The sequence below is a fragment of the Falco cherrug genome, chromosome 2 (assembly GCF_023634085.1).
Source record: "Falco cherrug isolate bFalChe1 chromosome 2, bFalChe1.pri, whole genome shotgun sequence".
Classification (NCBI taxonomy): domain Eukaryota; kingdom Metazoa; phylum Chordata; class Aves; order Falconiformes; family Falconidae; genus Falco; species Falco cherrug.
In genome coordinates, this window is record NC_073698.1 from 558,765 (window position 1) to 578,111 (window position 19,347).

At 49.7% G+C, this 19,347-nt stretch overlaps 1 protein-coding gene across 2 annotated transcripts in view; it reads right to left on the reverse strand.

Moving 5' to 3' along the window:
- Window positions 1-19,347, reverse strand: part of CLPB (ClpB family mitochondrial disaggregase) — a 92,390-nt gene that overhangs the window by 26,545 nt on the left and 46,498 nt on the right. For both annotated transcript variants that reach the window (XM_055703133.1, XM_014285572.3), the window contains exons 6-7: window positions 6,649-6,746; window positions 1,207-1,321 (exon numbers count right to left, since the gene is read on the reverse strand). In XM_055703133.1, the coding sequence (XP_055559108.1) occupies window positions 1,207-1,321; window positions 6,649-6,746 (213 nt within the window). The remainder of the gene's footprint in view (window positions 1-1,206; window positions 1,322-6,648; window positions 6,747-19,347) is intronic.

Here is a 19,347-nt window from a genome sequence, read left to right on the forward strand (position 1 = left end):
CATCCTCCCCAAAGCCTGGCTATCTTACAACTAACCCCCACCAAACCTGAGAGCTCAGGATCGTAATCCCTGACCAAAGCGGGGCCAGGCTCCGAACTTCAACTGAAATCAGTCTGTGAGGCAAGAAGAGCTCTGTGGCATAAACTGCAGCTGCTTTGGCTGAGCAACTGTTTCCTCAGCAGCAAAACACTTTGTTTGACCCAAGAACTAGAGGCCACAAGGCAGAACTATCAGGAGGCAGATTTAAAATGTACAATGTATTCCTTCACTAGCTATGCAACGACCTGCCAAAGGATGCTACAGAGGCCAGACGTTTACAGGCCATCCAAGGGAAACTTGGACAAATCCATGGAAGAAAAATCTCTTGAGAACTGCTACACACAAAGATGTAACTTCCGGCTCAGGGTACTCCTGGCTTGCAAACCAGGAGTTTGGACAACGATGGACACTGAGAGAGCAGAGTGGGGAAACACCACTCTGTATTCCACTTGCCACAGCTCCCTGTGCTCTGGTACCAGTCACAGGACACTGGCCTTTGATCTAACGTAGTACACATGGCCAGGAAAGTGTGGCTGAAGTACATGCTCATATTTCATGTGGAATGAAGCCCCAAATCTGTGAGGGATACAGGAAAATTCCCCAAAGATATTAGACCTGTAATTCCCCCCTCCAAGCAATTTCACAACACAGCCCATGTGTGAGGGGCTTCTGCACATGAATTTGTATGAAACTGCTCGTGAATTATTAATGAGTGATATTCTTAAGCCAAACGATCCTGTAAAAAGATAACTCGATGTTCAAGTGTCATCATGATCAGCCACTATGTTTAGCTGAGAGCTGCCTGTGTGCTCAAAAGTGGGCGGTGGGCATCTCAGTGACCAGCTTTGAGCTTCAAGCCATGACACTTAGCCTGAGGAGAGATCATCCCGAAGGAAAGTGCTTGTAGGCACCTCACTCTGGTGTCTGGGAGGAAAGCATCTGAGGGTCCTCTCTGCTGCTGTATGTGAAACAGCTCCTCTGGGGATGAAGAGCAAGTGTTCTTTCTCACAGCCAAGAAATGCCAGCTGGACCTCACCCCAAGTCCCCCACTGACTTCGGTGACCTGCTCCAAGGCAGCCTCAGATCAGGGCTTGAGGGAATGGCTTGTTTTCCATGTGGAGCAGAAGGTATGGAAGGGCAGAGCTGGTGGCATGTGAAGGGTCCTACCTGCTCCCACTGTTGCTATCGCGCTCTCCTGACCTATGATGTGCTCTTTTAGCCGCTGCTCCAGCGGAAACCTCCGGCGTTCCTCCACCTCTCTCCTGCGCTGCTCCTCCTGAAACTGTGAGAGGGAAGAAAATGTTGGGACCAGATGCTTTTTGGAACAACAACATGAGCATCGGGTAGGTACACAAGAGTTTTCCCCCTGCCAGCACTGCAAAGCCCTGCACGGGCATCCCTCTGACATGCAGACAGAGCACCGCTCCCTGGCACCAGGCAGGTGCAGCTCTGTCTGGAAGCACCAGCCCAAGCAAGAGGAAATTTCTGGATCTTCCAGAGCTGGAGGCTGAGGTAAGCAGGAAGGGAGAGAAGTGGGCAAGGTGCTGCACCGTGGGCAGCACTCAGGAACTGGCTTTGCATCTGATGGGAAACCCAGACATGGCACCGCTTCTGTAAGGGTGCCACAGAGGGAACACTGACACTGCTCAAATTTCCTCATGAGCTCTTAACCTGTTATGAGCTTGCTTATTTTGTAAAACCAAGCCTTGACTATTCTACTGATACTTGTTTTCCCACCCCCCATGCATCTCCTGTTTAAAGAGTTCCACCCACAGGGATGGAAGAGCATCACTGTGTGCTGCTGTGTATGCTGGGGAAGCCAGACACCGCTGCTTTGCAGGTGAACCCACAGCACCATGCAGGACAGCACTGGAAAAAGCTCTTTACTGGGGACATTTGCTTGCCTTCACCTCCAGCTCACAAGGAAGCTGGACCTTTGAGAGCCAGTTACTTCTGCATTGCTTCCACCCGGAACGCTTCCTGGAGCTGAAGGCTGAGATAGTGCACAGGGCAGTTCACAGAGGCATCTGACACAAGCACACCTCCGAGATGCTCGGGGATGGGATACAGGCAGAATCTCAAAGTGGGACTAGGTGTTATAGTGCAGTGAGCTTCGAGAGGAGAGGACAAATCCAGCCCCTGCTCATCTTTAGAAAACGCTGCAAAACTTTCTGCTGAGCACCATTCCCCACCACAAGCAGAGGTTGGCCATCTCACCAGTGAAACCACTGCTCTGGAAACAACCATCCCAGAAAGCCAGCCCTAGCTAAGGACAGAGCATAAATTGCCCACAGGGTCTGCAGAGTGAATAATTACACACACACATAACTGGTCCCAACATTTAACCCACCTTCCTGAAGGGGAAACACCTCTAACAAAACAGAAAGTGGTTGCAGAAGCTGCAGCAGGATCCTGCTGCCAGAGCCGGAGTGGATAAAACCCCCCAGCCAGGCTGCCAGTGTTTCCTGGGCTAGCAGTGACTCTGACAGAAGTTTTTAAAAAAATAAATAGCAAACAATCCAATTTTGGCTGGTGCTATCAGTCTCGCATGTAATGGAGAGATGCCATCAGCCCCGATGCCTCATACGGAGCAATAACTTCCCCGCGGATCCCAGCAGAATTGCACTGTGGGACAGACACCGGCGCGTCTGCGGTGATCCCCCCCCGGGCTCCATGTATGCCACGAGGCTCCAAGTGCTGCTCTTGCCATATATCTGTGTCTTTCTATATAACTCAATAAATCTTTTCTTCCTCTCTCCTTTTCTGACTTTCTCAAGGTGCAGAGAGCATGATCCTTGTGGTCAGGATACTGAACAATTCACGTGGGTTTACAGCAAGGTGGGAAGACGTGCGTGAAGGGCAGGAGGGGATGCCCCTCTTCTGCAATGCCCTCTCCCTCCCTCCTTGGAAAACCAGCACTGTAGAAATCCCTGGGTAGGAAGACAGTCGCTTTCATGGGTAAAAGACTGCACTGGGTACGGTGCTTTTCCCAAGCTGTCCCACTTTGTTTTCTGCTCCGGATCTGCTCTGGAGAGACCTGCCCTCCCAGAAGCCCTCAGCAGAGCGGCCGTGCCACCAGGCATCCTGCAGTCAGGTCACGCTGCTGGCCCGGAGCATCCCAAGCCACCACCACCTTGAGCAGGGGACACCAGAATGAGAAAAAATCCACTGAGAAAACCCCATTTTACATCAGATTGGGATACAACCTGTGACAAAAAGCCCCACTAATCTTCAGCTTTACACAAGACGCAACCTTCCACTCCTTTCTCTTCCATTCCCCCTCCTCCATCCTCCTTCACAGGTACACATCCAGATTCTCCCACCTCCTCGCTGCTATCCTGACACCAGGGGCAGCTGGAGCAGCACATCTGGCCCAGGTTCTTGCCCCTGCCAGACATTTCTGCCAGAAGAGGCAGCTACAAAGAGTGCATCTGACTTCAGCCCTCAACATTGGTGGTGAGGAAACCAGCAGGAGGAGACAAGAATGCTCTTTCCTGTTCTGTGGTGTGAAACGGTCAGTGGGGACCGTGTCCTCACCCTCTGACAACCCGATGAAACCTGTACGGCACATCACTGGCACCTAAGCAGATTAGCGGACCACAGTGGTGTTATGTGCTTAGAAAGAAATGCAAGGAGATTTGGTACTCTGCTCTGGCATCAAAGGCAACTGAACTCCTGTGCTCACCTGGGTTAAGAGGTTAACCCGATGCGATGCCAAAAGCATGAGAGATGTTCTTTTTGAATAAGAGATTCTCTCTACCTGTGCTTTGGCAGACCTCACCTGGAGATAATAACAGCTGGCTGCCTATCTCGAAGATGGTCACAGCAATCGTGTTCGTCAGCTCTCGTTATTCGTTACCCAGCGCGGCATCCCTCCCAAGCATGACTGCATTGACAGGAGAATATTCAGAGGAAAGAGGTTCACAAGCACAGCACCCGCAGCACCAAACCTCTGCGTACAACCTGCAGACGTGGAGGGGACAGCGTCTTCCGCCTCACAGGAAAAGGAATTTAAAAGAATAAAGGAAAGCAGGATGATAAACTTCTGGTCAGCTGCAGATGAACTAAGCTATGAGAGCCTCTGGAGATCTGGAGAGTGGTTCTCCCATGGGAAGGGCAAACACCATCTGAAGTAATTTTTGGGAGTTTACAGAAAGCATGAAACCAGCTTCCACTGCAAGGCTGCGCTGCCCCAAACTCTGCGTATAGGGCTGCCTGCGCTTAACACACAGAATTGCTGCAAACAACCAAAAGAGACATTTTTCTCAAAAAATATGTTTACACCAACAACTTGAGGACATTCTGGATGGAAAAAGTAGGCTGTGCTTGAGCCACAGCTGGATGTTTGTTTTCTTTAAAAGGTCCAGCAAAGGCGATTCAGTAGGGTGAAGTGGGCACAAGCTTCAGGTCAGGGGCTCCTCACACCACTGCTTGCCAGAAGGGAGTCAGGGGAAAGGGCAACTGTGTGCTTGTCCTGGCTGAAATGCTCCTTAAAAATCCTTTGGCAGCCACTGACGGAGACTGGAGAGGCCACTACACGGATCTGACCGGGCCCAGTACATCGGGGGAAAGAGGAGTTGAATGGCAAAGAAAGACTTGTAAGAGCTGAGATAATCCTGGAGCTGCTTCCCTTCCAGTTCGATACAGAAGATGCTAGTTTCAAGGGCTACTCCCTTCCTTTTAGCCCTCAATCCATGACAGCTTATTTAAATTTCACCAGACCGTTTAGCAATGTGAACAAGCTCAAGAGTGCTAAACACCAGGCAAGTGTGGTCTAGCACAGGGAAAGCACGCCCAGAATTTTTTCTTTTTTCAAAAAAAGAATAAAGAAAATCAAAATAAATTAAAAATACATATGAAAACTCCCTGTTATTCTGTCACAAGGATATGTAAATAAAATCTATGGGATGTGCCCATCCAGTAATAGTTCTGCCAATTCATTCTCTAGCAGTGATTAAAATGAGCAATAAATTCTCAAAGACTCTCGGTGGAATGCAGATACTGGGGTGGATGCAACCCCGGGAGTACCATATCCCCCCCAGCTGAATATTCATCACAAGCTGGCTTGACTGCCTTATGTTTTATATACAAGTACAATCATTTTCATCAGGAACATCTCTATAGATATATTTCCTTTCTCTCCTCCATCTATTAGTTAAGCATAAAAACCAAGGCAGCTTTTCAAACTGTTAGGGGCAGGTTTTCTTGCCAATGCTGGACTCCAGAGACCATTTACCCGGCAGATAATTCCCCCCCACTCCTTCTCGTAAAGATTTCAACTATTTTATTCTACACTTTTCTTCCTCAAAACTTGCTTGGAGAGCTGTCCAAGCTGTCCAGTGCTTCTGGCTAATGCAAGAAGCCATCAGCTCTGCAGAGGAGTGCCACGGTCAGCGTCCACTTCGCTGTGATGGAGGAGGAACAGCCCAAGAGGAAAGACCACTGTCTCCCTGATGAGGACAGGGGTTTAACATTTGGGAACAGGGTTTGAACCCCTCCTTGAGCAATGATTTTCCTTGGTGAGCACAGACAGTACAGCAGTTTTGACTGCCTGGCAGGCTGAATTCATGGTAGTATCTACTAAGTGCAGTAATTGATGCAGTTTTAATTTACTTTCACCTACTTGTGGGCAAGTTCTTAATGTCAGGTTTCCACCATGCAAGTTCAAATTCCAAATTCCCAGTTCCAAACCTGTAGATGAAACTCTGAGGTGCACAATGTCAGAAGGCAAGTCTGCAACCATGAGCAAACCTGGCCTCCTCGTGCCTCGGTTTCCGCGTTGGCATTCTGGTGGCACTGGTGCTCCCCCTCACTGGGCAGCAGGGGACTTTCCTGCCCTGGCAGACCTGAGATTCTTGGAGAGATGATGCTCAAGAGGCATCACTCATCACCGCTGTGACAACCTCTCCTACTGATTGATAATTAGTTGCTCCTACTTGAATAAGGCCTCATACCCAGGAATTTTAAATCCTTGACATCAGGCTGCAGATCCCTCGTTGTCTAATAACCTGCTGCTCTGTAAATCTGCTTTCTCCTGTGCGTTTTAGTGGAGGCACTATGGCAGATGCAGTTCTTTTCCCTCTTTAAAATACCTTATAGCAGCGACTCACGAATGGGACAGGGTGTGCTCCAAGCCCACTCAAGGGAGATCAAAAGGATGAGATGGGTGTTTCACAACCAAAGAGCAGAAACGGGCATCTTCTGCCTTAGACTGGTGCTCGTGAGTGCATGGATCCCAGGCCCACAACTGGACTCTCAGGACTTCTCAGACCTGGCTCTTTTACCAGGAATTCCAGAAAATACAGTAAAAACAACTCCCTGATGTGGGGTTACAGAACAGTATTACTGGTCCTGTGCAGGTCACTGTTGAGGAAGAAATATTAAGATGGGAGAGGAGGGCACTCAGCCATGGACACGGCTAAAATACTTCAGAGGCAGGGGTTTTATTCCTTATGCGTCATGTCTTTGATTTGTACAGACCTCTTTTGAAAAAGTGTGGAGATGGAGGTGTGCTAAGGTGCTCCTCCATCGCTTGCACCAGGTCTTCTTCAATAAAACTGTTCTTGTAGTGGGAAAGGAAACACAAAGCTACCTGAATCTCAGGCTCACCTTCGTCTCCGATGCTTTTAGCAGGTTCATGACCTCCCCTTCACGGGCATAATCCAGGGGTGTATGTCCCATCTCGTTCTTCTGCAGGGGGTTGGCACCTGATGGCAGGAAGAAATGAATAAGATCAGGCAATCAGAGTTCAGTCTTGGGGCAGAACGAGCAGGAAGCACATCTTGTGCCTCCTGTCCTAGCCGTGTCCCCTCCTAACCTTTGCTCCAAGGGGTATCTGGATCAGAAAGTGACAATGTACAACCAGCAGTTACATGCACGGGTGTCCAGGGAACAAGAAAAGGAATTGTCGCTGCTAACAATTGGCTTGGCAGGGAAGAGCTGCTGCGGGGGATGAGAGCACATGGTCACCAGAAGGAAATACAGCTTCACAAAAGCACTCGTGCCTGATCCTGTGGGAGCCACAGGGGACCATTACGGCTTCAATTGGACACACTACCCTTCCTCTGTTACTCCAAGCTGGAGCTGGAGATGGCTGTGGCCTACTGAACAGCTGCCCCCCTCAGCCACTCCTGTGGCTGAGGGGGGAAAATCACACTCTTCTTTAGAATTTAATTTAATAAAAATAGTCAACAAACCCCAAAGACCGAACTGGAGTGAATCAGATGGGCACCCTCACACAAACAAACTCACAGGGAGAGAGCTCCTCATCCTCCTTCCCCATCCCAGACATGCTGGATTGCAGAAGAACATGCATAGTCAAACTGGTCCCAGTTGCAGTGATAAGAAGTATACAGAGGGAATCCTGAATCAGGCAGTCTGACATCAGGAGAGAGGGGTACTGGGGAATAGCCAGTGATGCAAGCAAGGTCTCAGGACTAATCTCTGACTCTTGGCAGCTACGGAGAGATCTCTAAGGCAGAGAGACCCAGCATTAATGTTGGTGCACTCAGTGACTCCACAGCAGCTCGCTGTTACCAGGCAGACACCAAGGGTTACGAGGATGAACTTTAAAATCAGCCTCAAACCCCTCAAGCTGGTGCTTGAGCTGACCACCCCACCAGTTTCGAGGCTCCAGCAGTTATCGAGCCTTGAGAAGCAGCCTGGCGAGGGAAAAGCCCGTCACTCTGCTCATTCACCTGTAAATGGTGGTGACAAGCTGCTGGGAAGGGGAGGTGACAGTGCCTGTGCATGACTGTGAAACACGGGAGCCTGGGCACTGCTAGAGCATCCCCGCTCTGCAAGGGGCTCGGCAAACATCTTCCATCCCTCTGGGAATAGGGGAGGCAAGCAGGTACGTTGGCATGCGCCAACCAGGCTGCAGCTTCTGCTTCTGCAACGCAGGAGAGCACAGAGCACCAGGAGTGCTCAATAAAAGCGAGCAGCAATCATAATATATGAAAGAAGTGAGAGGGCTCTCTGCAAGCAGGAGCCGGGGAGATTAGCCATTTCTAAGCATTGGCATCGGGGATCTGTATTTGCTTACAGAATGAAAAATGTGCTCCATAAACATTCGACACAGAGTAATTTCTATTGCAAACCTTGTCATTGCAAATAAAGAATATGATCGAGACAGGTGAGATTATATACTGTCCAGGTTGGCCACTCAATATCTTTTAAAGAGACAGTGCTCCCCCGCCCCCCCCCCCCCCCGCCCCCCGCTCCTGAAACCCACCCCAGGTCTGCGCAGTGAGGAGGGAGGAAGTTTTCTGGCTTCTCCAAACGATGGCATCCTCGAGGCGAGGCCTGCTCTCATTTCAGACGAAGGTTGAGGGTTTGTTTGGCTTTGCCCTTCCCCTGGATCTATCAATAATGGCTATCCAATATTGGCCTAATCCCCCTGTTAATGGCTTTGACGACTTGACTAATTGCTGCAATAATTGATAGAACCCGACTCCTACAACTGGTCGATTCCAACCTCGAGTACCGGCAGCAATAAAATATTACACCGCAATAAATAACGGTGTCACTTTGCTCGCTAATAGAAGGTAAAAGTGGCGACCGGTTTGTCAGCGCCCTGGCCTGACCCCTTTCCCCATCCCCACCTCCTCCCCTGCCCTCTCCCACCACGGCAGCTGGCTGGAGCGGCGGCAGAGGGGACGCCAACCTTTGGAGACTTAATAGAAGGCAATTTGTCACCTCCCACTAGCTGTCTGTAGCTGGAGATCGACACCTGGGCAACACCTCGGGCTGTGCAAGTCCGTCGCCTCCTCCCACACCTCCCTGCTCATATTAGGAGGCCCCGGCTTATAATATTTGATAAATAGCACGCTGGTTGACTCCCAGCATCCGTGCAGTGTCGTGCTGCTGGAGCAGCTGCATAAGGTCACTCATTGGGGAAATATGTTTCTGTCAGCGGTATCGAAAAAAGTTTAGTAGAGTGACAGGCCTCAATTTTTCAAATTTTATTAACTCCATCCTCTTAACAATTTGTCTTGAGTTCCTTCAGATTCTGGATAACTGTCAATAGCGCTCACGACGTGGTGGGTGCTGGTACCTGGGTCCTCCGCTGCTGTCAGAGAGGACATGGGGATGGCAGGAGGAGGGGGCAATGGCAGACCAGAGGAGGCAATGACAGGGGCTCGCACAGGGCTTGGAGGAGCATCCCAGAAATGATAAGCAGCCCTGGGACCCTGCCACAGCTCGGTGCTTGTTCTCCATCCTCCGCTGCAGTCTGTCCTGCAGAGGAGTGGAAATCTGGCTCGGGGCATGTAGCCACGTCTGTGCCTGCTGAAGCAAGAACAAGCCTCACACGTCGGACAGACAGAACAGGGCTCACAGTGGCATCGTTGACCCATATGGACACCCCAAGAGCTATGTTTCTCCAAAGACTGGACACAAAAAGGCTTGGGAAAGCCCTGGGCACTGAGACAAGGAAAGGAGTAAGTGTGAGGGCCTCATTTCATAGCACAACCAGATGCTGTGAAAGCTCCTGCTGCTCTTGGGTATCCTCAGAGGTAACCTCCAGCTGAGTGTTTGGATCCCGAGCCTTTCTTCTGCAGCCCACTCACCAGGGGCTGCTCTGGGGACAGGGGACACAGCTGCTATGCACTAGCATGACAGTCCATGTCCTGGTGCCACTCCAAAGGTCCTATCTGCAAAAGAGCCAGGCAGAACTGGTGGCAGTATGGTAGACAAGACGCTAAAATGTTCAACATTTGGTTGTCTTCCATCATTTCTGTCCCAAAGAAATGATATTGGTGGCAACCATGCGCTTGGGAGAGTCTCCGGTGCAGAAGACAGCACAGCTTCAGTCAGGAAAGTCATGGGAAGCTGCTCTCCTCAGCATAAAGCCATCTCCAGTCTCCCAGAAGCAGAGCTGCTACCTTCAGATATAAGGTTGTGGACCAGGCACTGATTTTGCAAACATCTTACAGCAGCTGTCTAGTCATCACGCAGTCATTTCAGCAAGGGTTCCTCGAGGTCCCTCCAGTCATTCAGGTCCCCATCAGACCCTTCCCAGCAAGAAGTATGCCTAGCCCACCCTTGCCTGCAGTGCTGGCAGGGCTGCAGAGCCTACGCTGACATGTCAGCACGGACTGAGCCCTCCACAGGACCAAATCTGCTGCCTGGCCACAACACAAATCCAGGCTCAGCCCCAGCTTCGAGCCTCTGCCCCCAGAAGGGTCCGAGTGCACTCAGGCACGGGCAGGGATGGGTGCTGGCAGCAGGGCCCAGCCTGTCCTCAGCACAGCAAGGGGGACGGACAGCGCTCCGATCGCGGACATCCTGGGCACCTATCCCTGCTCTCCACAGCATCACGCAGGGTTCGTCACCCTGCCCTGCACCAAGGAGCACCCCAAGCGCTTTCAGCAGGCTAAGTGAGCACCCCTCCTGCCAAAGCCACTGCCTTCGATCTGTCACAGTCCCGCTTGCCCATTCTGTGCATGCTGTGGGGATTTGGGGACGACCCCTCTTTCTGCAGCAGATCACAGGACTCAATCCACAGTTTCCCATGGGGGAAAAAAAACCCAAACATAATTTTTCTGAAGAAGGAAACTAAATCCCAAAAAGAAGAGCCTGGAAATCCCCAAGCCCATGGTGGGTATGCTGCTGAGGATGCTGGAGATGGGCACACAGAGCGGCGACCACCCTGAACCAGGGAGGCTCTGAGCAGCAGACCAGCACTGGGACGAAAGACGCAGCTCCAGCATGCTAAATGCAATTTGCCACCACAGCTACACCTCTCCACGGCCCTGTTCAAACACCACCATAGTCTGGGATTCACCAAGAGGAAGCAGCTCAAACTACCTGCTGGGGATTACATGGTGTCATCAGCCATCAGCTTTGACAAGGAATGACATTATTATTGCTCCACATGGCTAGTTAAAGTAATATAAAAAGACTTTTGTCCTCCTGAGTCTTCTGTGATTGAATTAGCATGATCACCCTTTTTTTCCAGTAACGTAAACCTGTTTTTAAATCAATAAGACACATATTTCACAAGCAGCTTTTAACACACAACATTCATATGGAAGTAGCCACCCCAGCCTGTGATCTTACCACCTTTTTCCTGCCTTAATTTATTTATTTCAATAAATAGAAGTGACACATTAAAGGGTACTGCTCCACTTGCTGGCCAATGACCTTTAGCTCTTGCCAAAGACCTGCCCCTGCTAGTATATCCGATGTACCTTCCCAAGTGATTGAATTTCCATGAGAACATAGGCTCCCCAGGGAATATCCTCACATCTCATCAAGGGAAGACCAAGAGCAACATTTTCAAAGGTACCGGGTGGAAGTAAAAGCCACCGGCACACTTGAGGACAACACCCCTGATGATTTAGCATCCAGCCCTACTGCTCTTTTACTTGGTGGCATTTGCTAACCACCCTGGTTATGAGAGTATAGGAGATCAAACCATCTCGGTGTACTGATACACTGAGGCTAATTCCGCCTTTGGTGTCTCCAGTGAAAGCGTTATTCTCCATGGGAGTAAACGCTCAGCATACTTCAGGGCAACATATGGCTCAAAGATCTACTAATTCCTAAAGGGAGCTTATAAGAAAGATGGGGACAGACTTTTTAATATGGCCTGTAGTGATGGGACAGGGGGGAATGGCTTGAAGCTGAGAGAGGGGAGATTTAGGTTGGACATGAGGAAGAAACCCTTCCCCGTGAGGGCGGCGAGGCGCTGGCCCAGGCTGCCCAGAGCAGCTGTGGGTGCCCCATCCCTGGCAGGGCTCAAGGCCAGGCTGGACGGGGCTGGGAGCAGCCTGGGCTGGGGGGAGGGGGCCCTGCCCCTGGCGGGGGGTGGGCCTGGCTGGTCTTGAAGGTCCCTTCCAATCCAAACCCTTCTGTGATTCTACAGTTCTTCTGGGCCACACCTGGCCGTGCCATCTTGGCTGGTGATGTGGGCTTGAAGCTGAGGCTGTGGGTCAGCCCCCACCACAGCCAGCAGCTGCAGGCTCCCAGCCTCTGACTTCCCCCGTACCCCCACACAAGTCCACATCCTCACACGTGTAGTCCCTCTTTTAGGGAGCTACAAATGTAGCCGAGAAGGTAACTGCAGATATGCCACACTGAACAACGAGAATCACTTGTTAGTGATTTCTAATATCCTCATTAAAAATGGTAGTACTGTACAATGCAATGGTACCATAAACACTAACCACAAGGTGCAAAAAAGATGTAAAAATGATTCCCAAGTGTACTGTTGTGCCTGAATCTGGTGAGATCACACTGTTTTTCAACACTTACTTCTACACAGTTCCTTGAATCCTTTCCTTCTGCCACCAAATGAAGCATCACTTTAATGAGAACCCAAATGAAAGAACTTCCTTTTAGCCTGATACCACTCTGCTCTCCTCTCCTAACCTGCAGAACTTTGCATCTGATGGCATTAAAAATACATTTTGTCCCATCTGACCAGGCTGGCAAATCACCCATCTCTTGAGGATTTGTTCTCAGTGTATTCACCTACTCATTACTATGACTGTGCATGGTTTTTAATAAATTTTAACACACAGACGACTGAGCAGAGATATGGTGCCTCAATACTCTGTTGAAAAAGTGATATAGGAAGGAAGGGTTCAGACTTAATTAAAACCTAGATGTTCTGGAGTAGAAAGAATCTACATGGAAAGGAGAGATCCTCTAAACCAGAAACATCCAGAGCTCCCGAGATGAAGATCAGATGCTGATCAAGGGCAGGTAAGAAGCAGCAAGGAGAGGTCCTCGTGGAGGTGCAGCTTAACCAGTGCTTGCAAACCTTGTGAACCAGCCTGGGAACAAATCTGTGCATCCTCCTGACAGATGGCAGTGGCAAAGTCTAGAACTAGGACGTGCAAGCTGGAGTGGAGGCACGAGAGGAGACTGATATCAGCAGGTAGGAAAGTATCAGCAGGATGCCTGAACGCCAGCATATAAACTCTATTGCAGTGAAGGAGCAAGTCCCACTAGTGGAGCAGTAACGTTGTGTATTAAAGACAGGAACCGAAAAGAAGGTAAGGAAGTTGATTGTATGAGCCAGTAACACAGAATTTGTAAAGAATGGAATGTCCTGAGTAGGGAAAATGCAGTACTTGGATCACACCTCTGAGAGATGAAGGACATCATAACACACTAAAAAAAACCACAGGGACTGCAAGGGTAAAAAGTACGCTACTAACAAATTGATAAATTGCTAAGAACCAGAGACTAAGGGCTGCTTCCTGAAGCAAGTAGTCAGGAAGCTCACAAGACAAGGAGCGAGCCTTCAGTCCTGGACAGAGGAAAATACTTTCTCCAAAATCTCAGCTCCTAAGCACCACACTCCTGCTTAACTTAATTACAAGCAAAATCCAACAGAGAATCGAGCTTGGTTCCAAAAGAGAACGGCAAAAACCTTGCTAGAGATAAAACGGCAGCCCAGCAGCAGCTAATTTTCAGAAACATGGATGTTAAAAACTAAAGAAGCTCATGCTACTTATTAAAGAGTCTTTATAATGAGGAAAGTTAGGATCTTAAGAATAAACCACCCCCCATCCTTCAAAGCTGGGCAGCTGCATCCAGATGAGGAAAACAGAGCAGAGCATTTGCTCTGTCAAGTTAAATGTAAAAAGCACAGCTCAAAAACAATTTAAAAGAAGCCCTTGCTTCAGGAATGAGAACTAGAACCTCTTTTTGGCCATATCAGAAGTTGGAAGTCAGCCTGAGGAGGCGTGTTTCCATCGGTGATCAAGATGAAGCAGGAGGGCTCAAGCTGATGCGAGGAATGGCTAACTGTGCTCTGCACCCGCCCTTACACAGCAAACCTCCCGCACCAACGTGGGACACGCCGCAGGAACTGCCTCCAGTTGAAGCATCAACAGAAACAGTTTTAAAATATTACTGTTAAGAAATTGCCAGGCACAGAGACTCTTCACTGAGGAGTTCAGAAGGAGCTCAAATACCAAATTATCCACCAGCGCTAACGAATCACAGCTTGTCACATCCACTACGGGACAACAGCGGAAGGCAGCCAATGTGACACCAATCTGTGAAAAACACTTACACATGGAAACACAGCAGCAGACGCGTGGGGAAAACACATAAGAGGAAAAGTCAGCACAATTTCTTTGGTAGAAGGCCTTGCCTTCCTGAGCTGGGGGGCCGTGCCTGCCATCACTGGTCAGGTGGCAACTGGATCTGCTCTGTGCAGATGCACCTTTGATGTCCAAGAACCTTGGAGTTCCTCACCTAAGAAGCAAGCTGTTACAAGAAAAAGGCTCCACATGGATAAATAATGAGTTAAGCACTGAAAACAAAGGATTTAAAGGAGAGCAAAACTTAAAGGTCAGTGTCCACAGGGGAAGAAAGTTGTCCAAGGGATTTCTGCTGATGCCTGTGTGGTCAGACCATCTGTGAGTGACTGGAGTGAGAGCCAATACTGACATGAAAAAGATGACTACCAATACTGATTTATTCAAAGCCATTTAAGAGTGATGAGCTGGCAAGCAAAACCCAACTCAGATAATAAACGTAAACCCATGCACACATGGAAAAATCAATCTGAATTACATACAAGCAGTGACAGGCACTGAGCCACCCTTCACTGGGGAAGTGAGCACAAGGTGTCCAAGCTGCCACGAACAGTTCTATGAACACATTAACTTCATACTGAATCAAAGCAGGAATTAGTTCAGAAAGAAGAAAGCACCAGACATTTGTCCAAGTTTTCCTCCTATGCCCTGTTCCTGGCTGCTCTCAGAAGAGGTGCAGGGATGTGGTCGGATGCGCTGTGCTCCCAGCCGTGCCAAGTCCCGCATCGCCACATCGTTAGGCACCAGCAGTAAGCGATGTGCCTGGAGGAGCTTGCTCTGCAGATGAGCACAATAAAGGATGGAAGAAAGAGAGGAACATCTAGAACAGCGAGCCACTGGCAGGGCCGAGAAGCATGCCAGATCTCCTGAAACTCAGCCCAGCACTTATTTATTCAGACATGTCATGTCCTGATGGTGTTTTGTTGTTCTCAGCACCACAAAACGCAGCATTACATGCCACAAGGAAGGAACTGCAGAACACTTTTAAACTCAGAACAAGCCCTTCAGTTACTCATCTCTTTTATGCCATTCAGTGCTGGGCCACAGGCTGTTGTTCTTCTTTATGGGTAGACTCTTGCCCATAGATTTTTCACCTCAGTATAAAATTACAAAATACAACAAAATGACCAAATTTGCTTTCAGTGACCCCAGTAGAACTCTGGAAAATAAAGAGCTGTGCAGAGGTATGCCCAGTGCACAGGTAGAATCCCTACTAGAACGTCTCCTCCAGAAAAGTAACAGTAGAGGACTGCATTTCCCTTTGAATGCATAAAACAGTCCACATGTGTGCCAAATGGGAAGGTTGCAACAGAAGAAAGAGAAAACGTGAATTAATGTGTTAAAGATGAATACGTTATTTTGGATTTGCCTTCTGAGAGCTCCAGTGGAGGGGCATGCCCTCCAGCAGTGCTTCTTTGCTTCTTTGAGCAAGGCTACTGCTACTGGTGCACCCCAGTGCAGCACAGCATGGCATGGCACGGCAGCCTCCCTCCTGCAGCTCTGTGGACCACCATAGTAGCTGCTGGTCCTCTGTGCCTGACACACAGCACTGCATGTACCGCTTGGATGCAGACCTCACGACAAGGATGAAGAAGGGGAGCCAGGTTTGCAGGTTCTTGCACTCCCTGCACAAGACTCAACATTATCTGAGGGAAAAAAAGCTTCCTTCAAGATGTTATGAGTATTAGTGAAGTCTTAACCTCAAACTGCTTTCAACCTGCATAGGTGGTTAAATTCATACTGCTTTCAAATAGAATCTTCTCCAGCAATACACAGGAAGGCCCAGAGCATGGAAAGGCTTGGGCAATCTGGAATCTGTATTTTGGGCTCAGAAAAACCTTTTTTCTTTGCCACATCTTTTAAAATAAGCTGACCTACCTGCTCCTTTCAGTCTTGCTTTATTGTAATGCAAGTTGTTTTATGCCTACTTGATGCCTGGGCATGAACACAATCTGCCTTATTCTTGTTTGTAACGTAACAGTATGAGAAGGGAAGCTAAAGAATCATCTCTCTATATATCTACACGTGTGCAGAGCTATTAAATTAATGACAAACATTATGTCACTGTAGAGTTTCGTACCCAGAAACACTTAAGAGAGGGATCTATTTGCTCCCCTGCCCTATGGGGAAACTATTCTTAAGCACTCCGACACGGACATAAATGTGCTTGCACTTATACGCTTATTGCTCTCGCCACGGTGGGATGTTAGACACTTCAGTGCTGTGATATGATTGGTTTCTAAATCCCAGTCTCACAGGATTTTAATTACTGGTCTGGCACGGATGGGAGTAGAACTTGCTGCTGTCGGATGGAGGGGGTCGATACGCTGGCCCAGAACATATTGAGCCATGGTGCTTGCAGACTCTATTGCACTATTTAATCATCTTTTGCAAAATTTACAGTGCAACAGAAGGAATCAATACTGAATTTATCACATTCCCTTGTAAATATGAGCATGGAGAGGGAGAGAGGATTTCAGGCACTCTTGCACCACAGCTGGCCTGGGATAGATGTGTTATAGGAGGTGCCAGACCTGGAGCAAACCTCCAGGACAGAGCACCTGGGGGCAGCTACCACACCTGTGACTCCCCAAAAACACCGACCCTAACACCCCACTGGTGCTTCGGGGGTATGAGAGGGCTCCGTGTCCTCTGAGGCGCTGGCAGAAGCTCAGGGGAGGACTCAGCCATGCTCCCTCCGGCACTGTGGCCAGGGCAATGAGCGATCTGCCAGCACACGGCTCTGCGGGAGCAGGGATGTTCTCCTGGCATAAGCACTTACATGCATGCCTGCAGGATTCCGGACAGTAGAGTTATTATTTCACACTGGCCTGGTTTTGCTCACGAGGACTGAGTTACAGCCTTGTTCTTCAGAAGACAAACAGTTCCTAACTCTAGCTAATGTCAGGCAAAAAAAACACCAGTGAGGACAGAGCAGCCTGTGGTTTTCATTTCCCCAAACTGAGTTGCAACAACACTGGCTTTCAAGACAAACACACACATTCTCCCAGTGCCCTGCAGACATGCTGTGCATTTATAGTGGGTGCCAGGGTCCAAAGGGACTCCTGGCTCCTGTGCTGCTCTGTCCCATCAGCTGGCACTGCCATACCTGCGCTGCTGGTCCTTCCAAAGCCCTGGCTGATGACAAAGCACTGAGGAAAAGCCAGCAGAGATCCAAGGGTGAGGCAGGGAAAGCTGCCAAAGTAGCTCTAGAATAAATGAAGTGATTTTTGAAAGGAACTGGCTCATGTGGGAACTTTTCAAATGTACCATCTACTGTCTTGAGCCCCGGGGCAGTGCTTTTCAACCTGATAGATCTCCAGGGCTCAATAGAGAATGAAGGAAGGCAAAAAAATTGAGTAGGTTTAAACTCACTGTACAGTGGCACCTCAACCACGGCTGAAAATTTCTGGGGAACCATCCATTAGAAAAGACATCCTGTTCCAAGACCATCAACCTAGCAGGCCTACAGCACCTTGACTTCCTCAGTTCCTCCTGTAGTTTTCCCAATTTTGCTCTTGCTTACACTGCTAACTCCACTGAGTGCAGTGAAACATCACCTTCTCAGGATGTGATCAGGCCCAAGGTATCTCCTCTTTGTCACCACTTGCTGGCTCCTGGGGATCTGGGAGACACAGTTGTCCAGTGATGTCCTTCACCCTCTCTCCCTGTAAGAACGGAGCCCTTGCCATCTGGGATGAAACTGAAAACACTCCAAGACACATTATACAGAATTCAAACACAAGAAAGCCAGGTATACTTACAACCTGATTTTTCCTGAGAATCATGGAATGGTTCGGGTTGGAAGGGACCTTCAAGACCAGCCAGTCCCACCCCCCGCCAGGGGCAGGGCCCCCTCCCCCCAGCCCAGGCTGCTCCCAGCCCCGTCCAGCCTGGCCTTGAGCCCTGCCAGGGATGGGGCACCCACAGCTGCTCTGGGCAGCCTGGGCCAGCGCCTCGCCGCCCTCACGGGGAAGGGTTTCTTCCTCATGTCCAACCTAAATCTCCCCTCTCTCAGCTTCAAGCCATTCCCCCCTGTCCCACCACTCCCTGCCCTTGCCCAAAGCCCCTCCCCAGCTTTCCTGTCGGCCCCTCCAGGCACTGGGAGCTGCTCTAAGGTCTCCCCGCAGCCTTCTCCTCCCCAGGCTGCACAGCCCCAGCTCTCCCAGCCTGTCCCCACAGCAGAGGGGCTCCAGCCCTCTGACCAGCTCCGTGGCCTCCGACGGGCCCGCTCCAACAGGTCTGTGTCCCTCTGATGCTGAGGACCCCCGAGCTGGACGCAGCGCTGTGGGGGGGTCTCAGCAGAGGGGAGCAGAGGGGCAGAGCCCCCTCCCTCGCCCTGCTGGCCCCGCTGCTGGGGATGCAGCCCAGGGCACGGGTGGCTTTCTGGGCTGCGAGCGCACATTGCCGGGTCATGCTGAGTCTCTCATCCCCCAGCACCCCCAAGCCCTTCTTGGCAGGGCTGCTCTCCATCCATCCTCTGCCCAGCCTCTATTTGTGCTTTGTATCACAAGCACTTTCACTTTCTGATGTCAAAAGAGCATCCCTTGTAATGCTGGCTCTGTAATTCATTTACCCATCATTCATCCTATTCACAATATCTGCAATTATACTGTACCAAATAGGGGAGCATGGAGCATTACCAACAAATGTACTGTGCTAAATTTACTGGCAAATTGAGTTCAGAAGTCTGCGTTATTGCAGCTTCAGCTAAAATGTTTTCATAAATGTATGTTCTTTCCTTCCTCTCTCTCTCTCACTTTTAATTAGAGATATGTGCACTGAGCTGACTTGATCACTCACGTTTTACAAGACAGACTTGAGCACGAGACCTAGGCACACGTGCTTGAGTCTCCCAAGGTGGCAGGCCAGTGAGGCTGCTCCAGTGAGACATGGCTGGAGTCAAGACCTGAGCTCCACTCCCAGCTACATGCTAGGTGAGCTCAATTAGCCCCTTTGCACCTCCCAAGACCATCTATCCCAGTCCAAGAGGCTGTTAGCACTGGTATGAGAAAAAGGATCAGTTCTGGAGTCACACTGAGGGTCCCGTGCAGGAAGAAGGAGGCAAACGGTGTTTTGGAGCAGGCGTTTCCCATGCAGGAGCAGCCTGGGCAGCCCACACACTGGCTCTAGGAGGAGCTGGAAGCAAAGGGGTTTTCTGAAGATGGGAAGTAGGAAGCAAGTTGGTCAATCATAGCATTATTTAGTTTGGAAAAGACCTTTGAGGTAATCAAGTCCATCTGCTGAA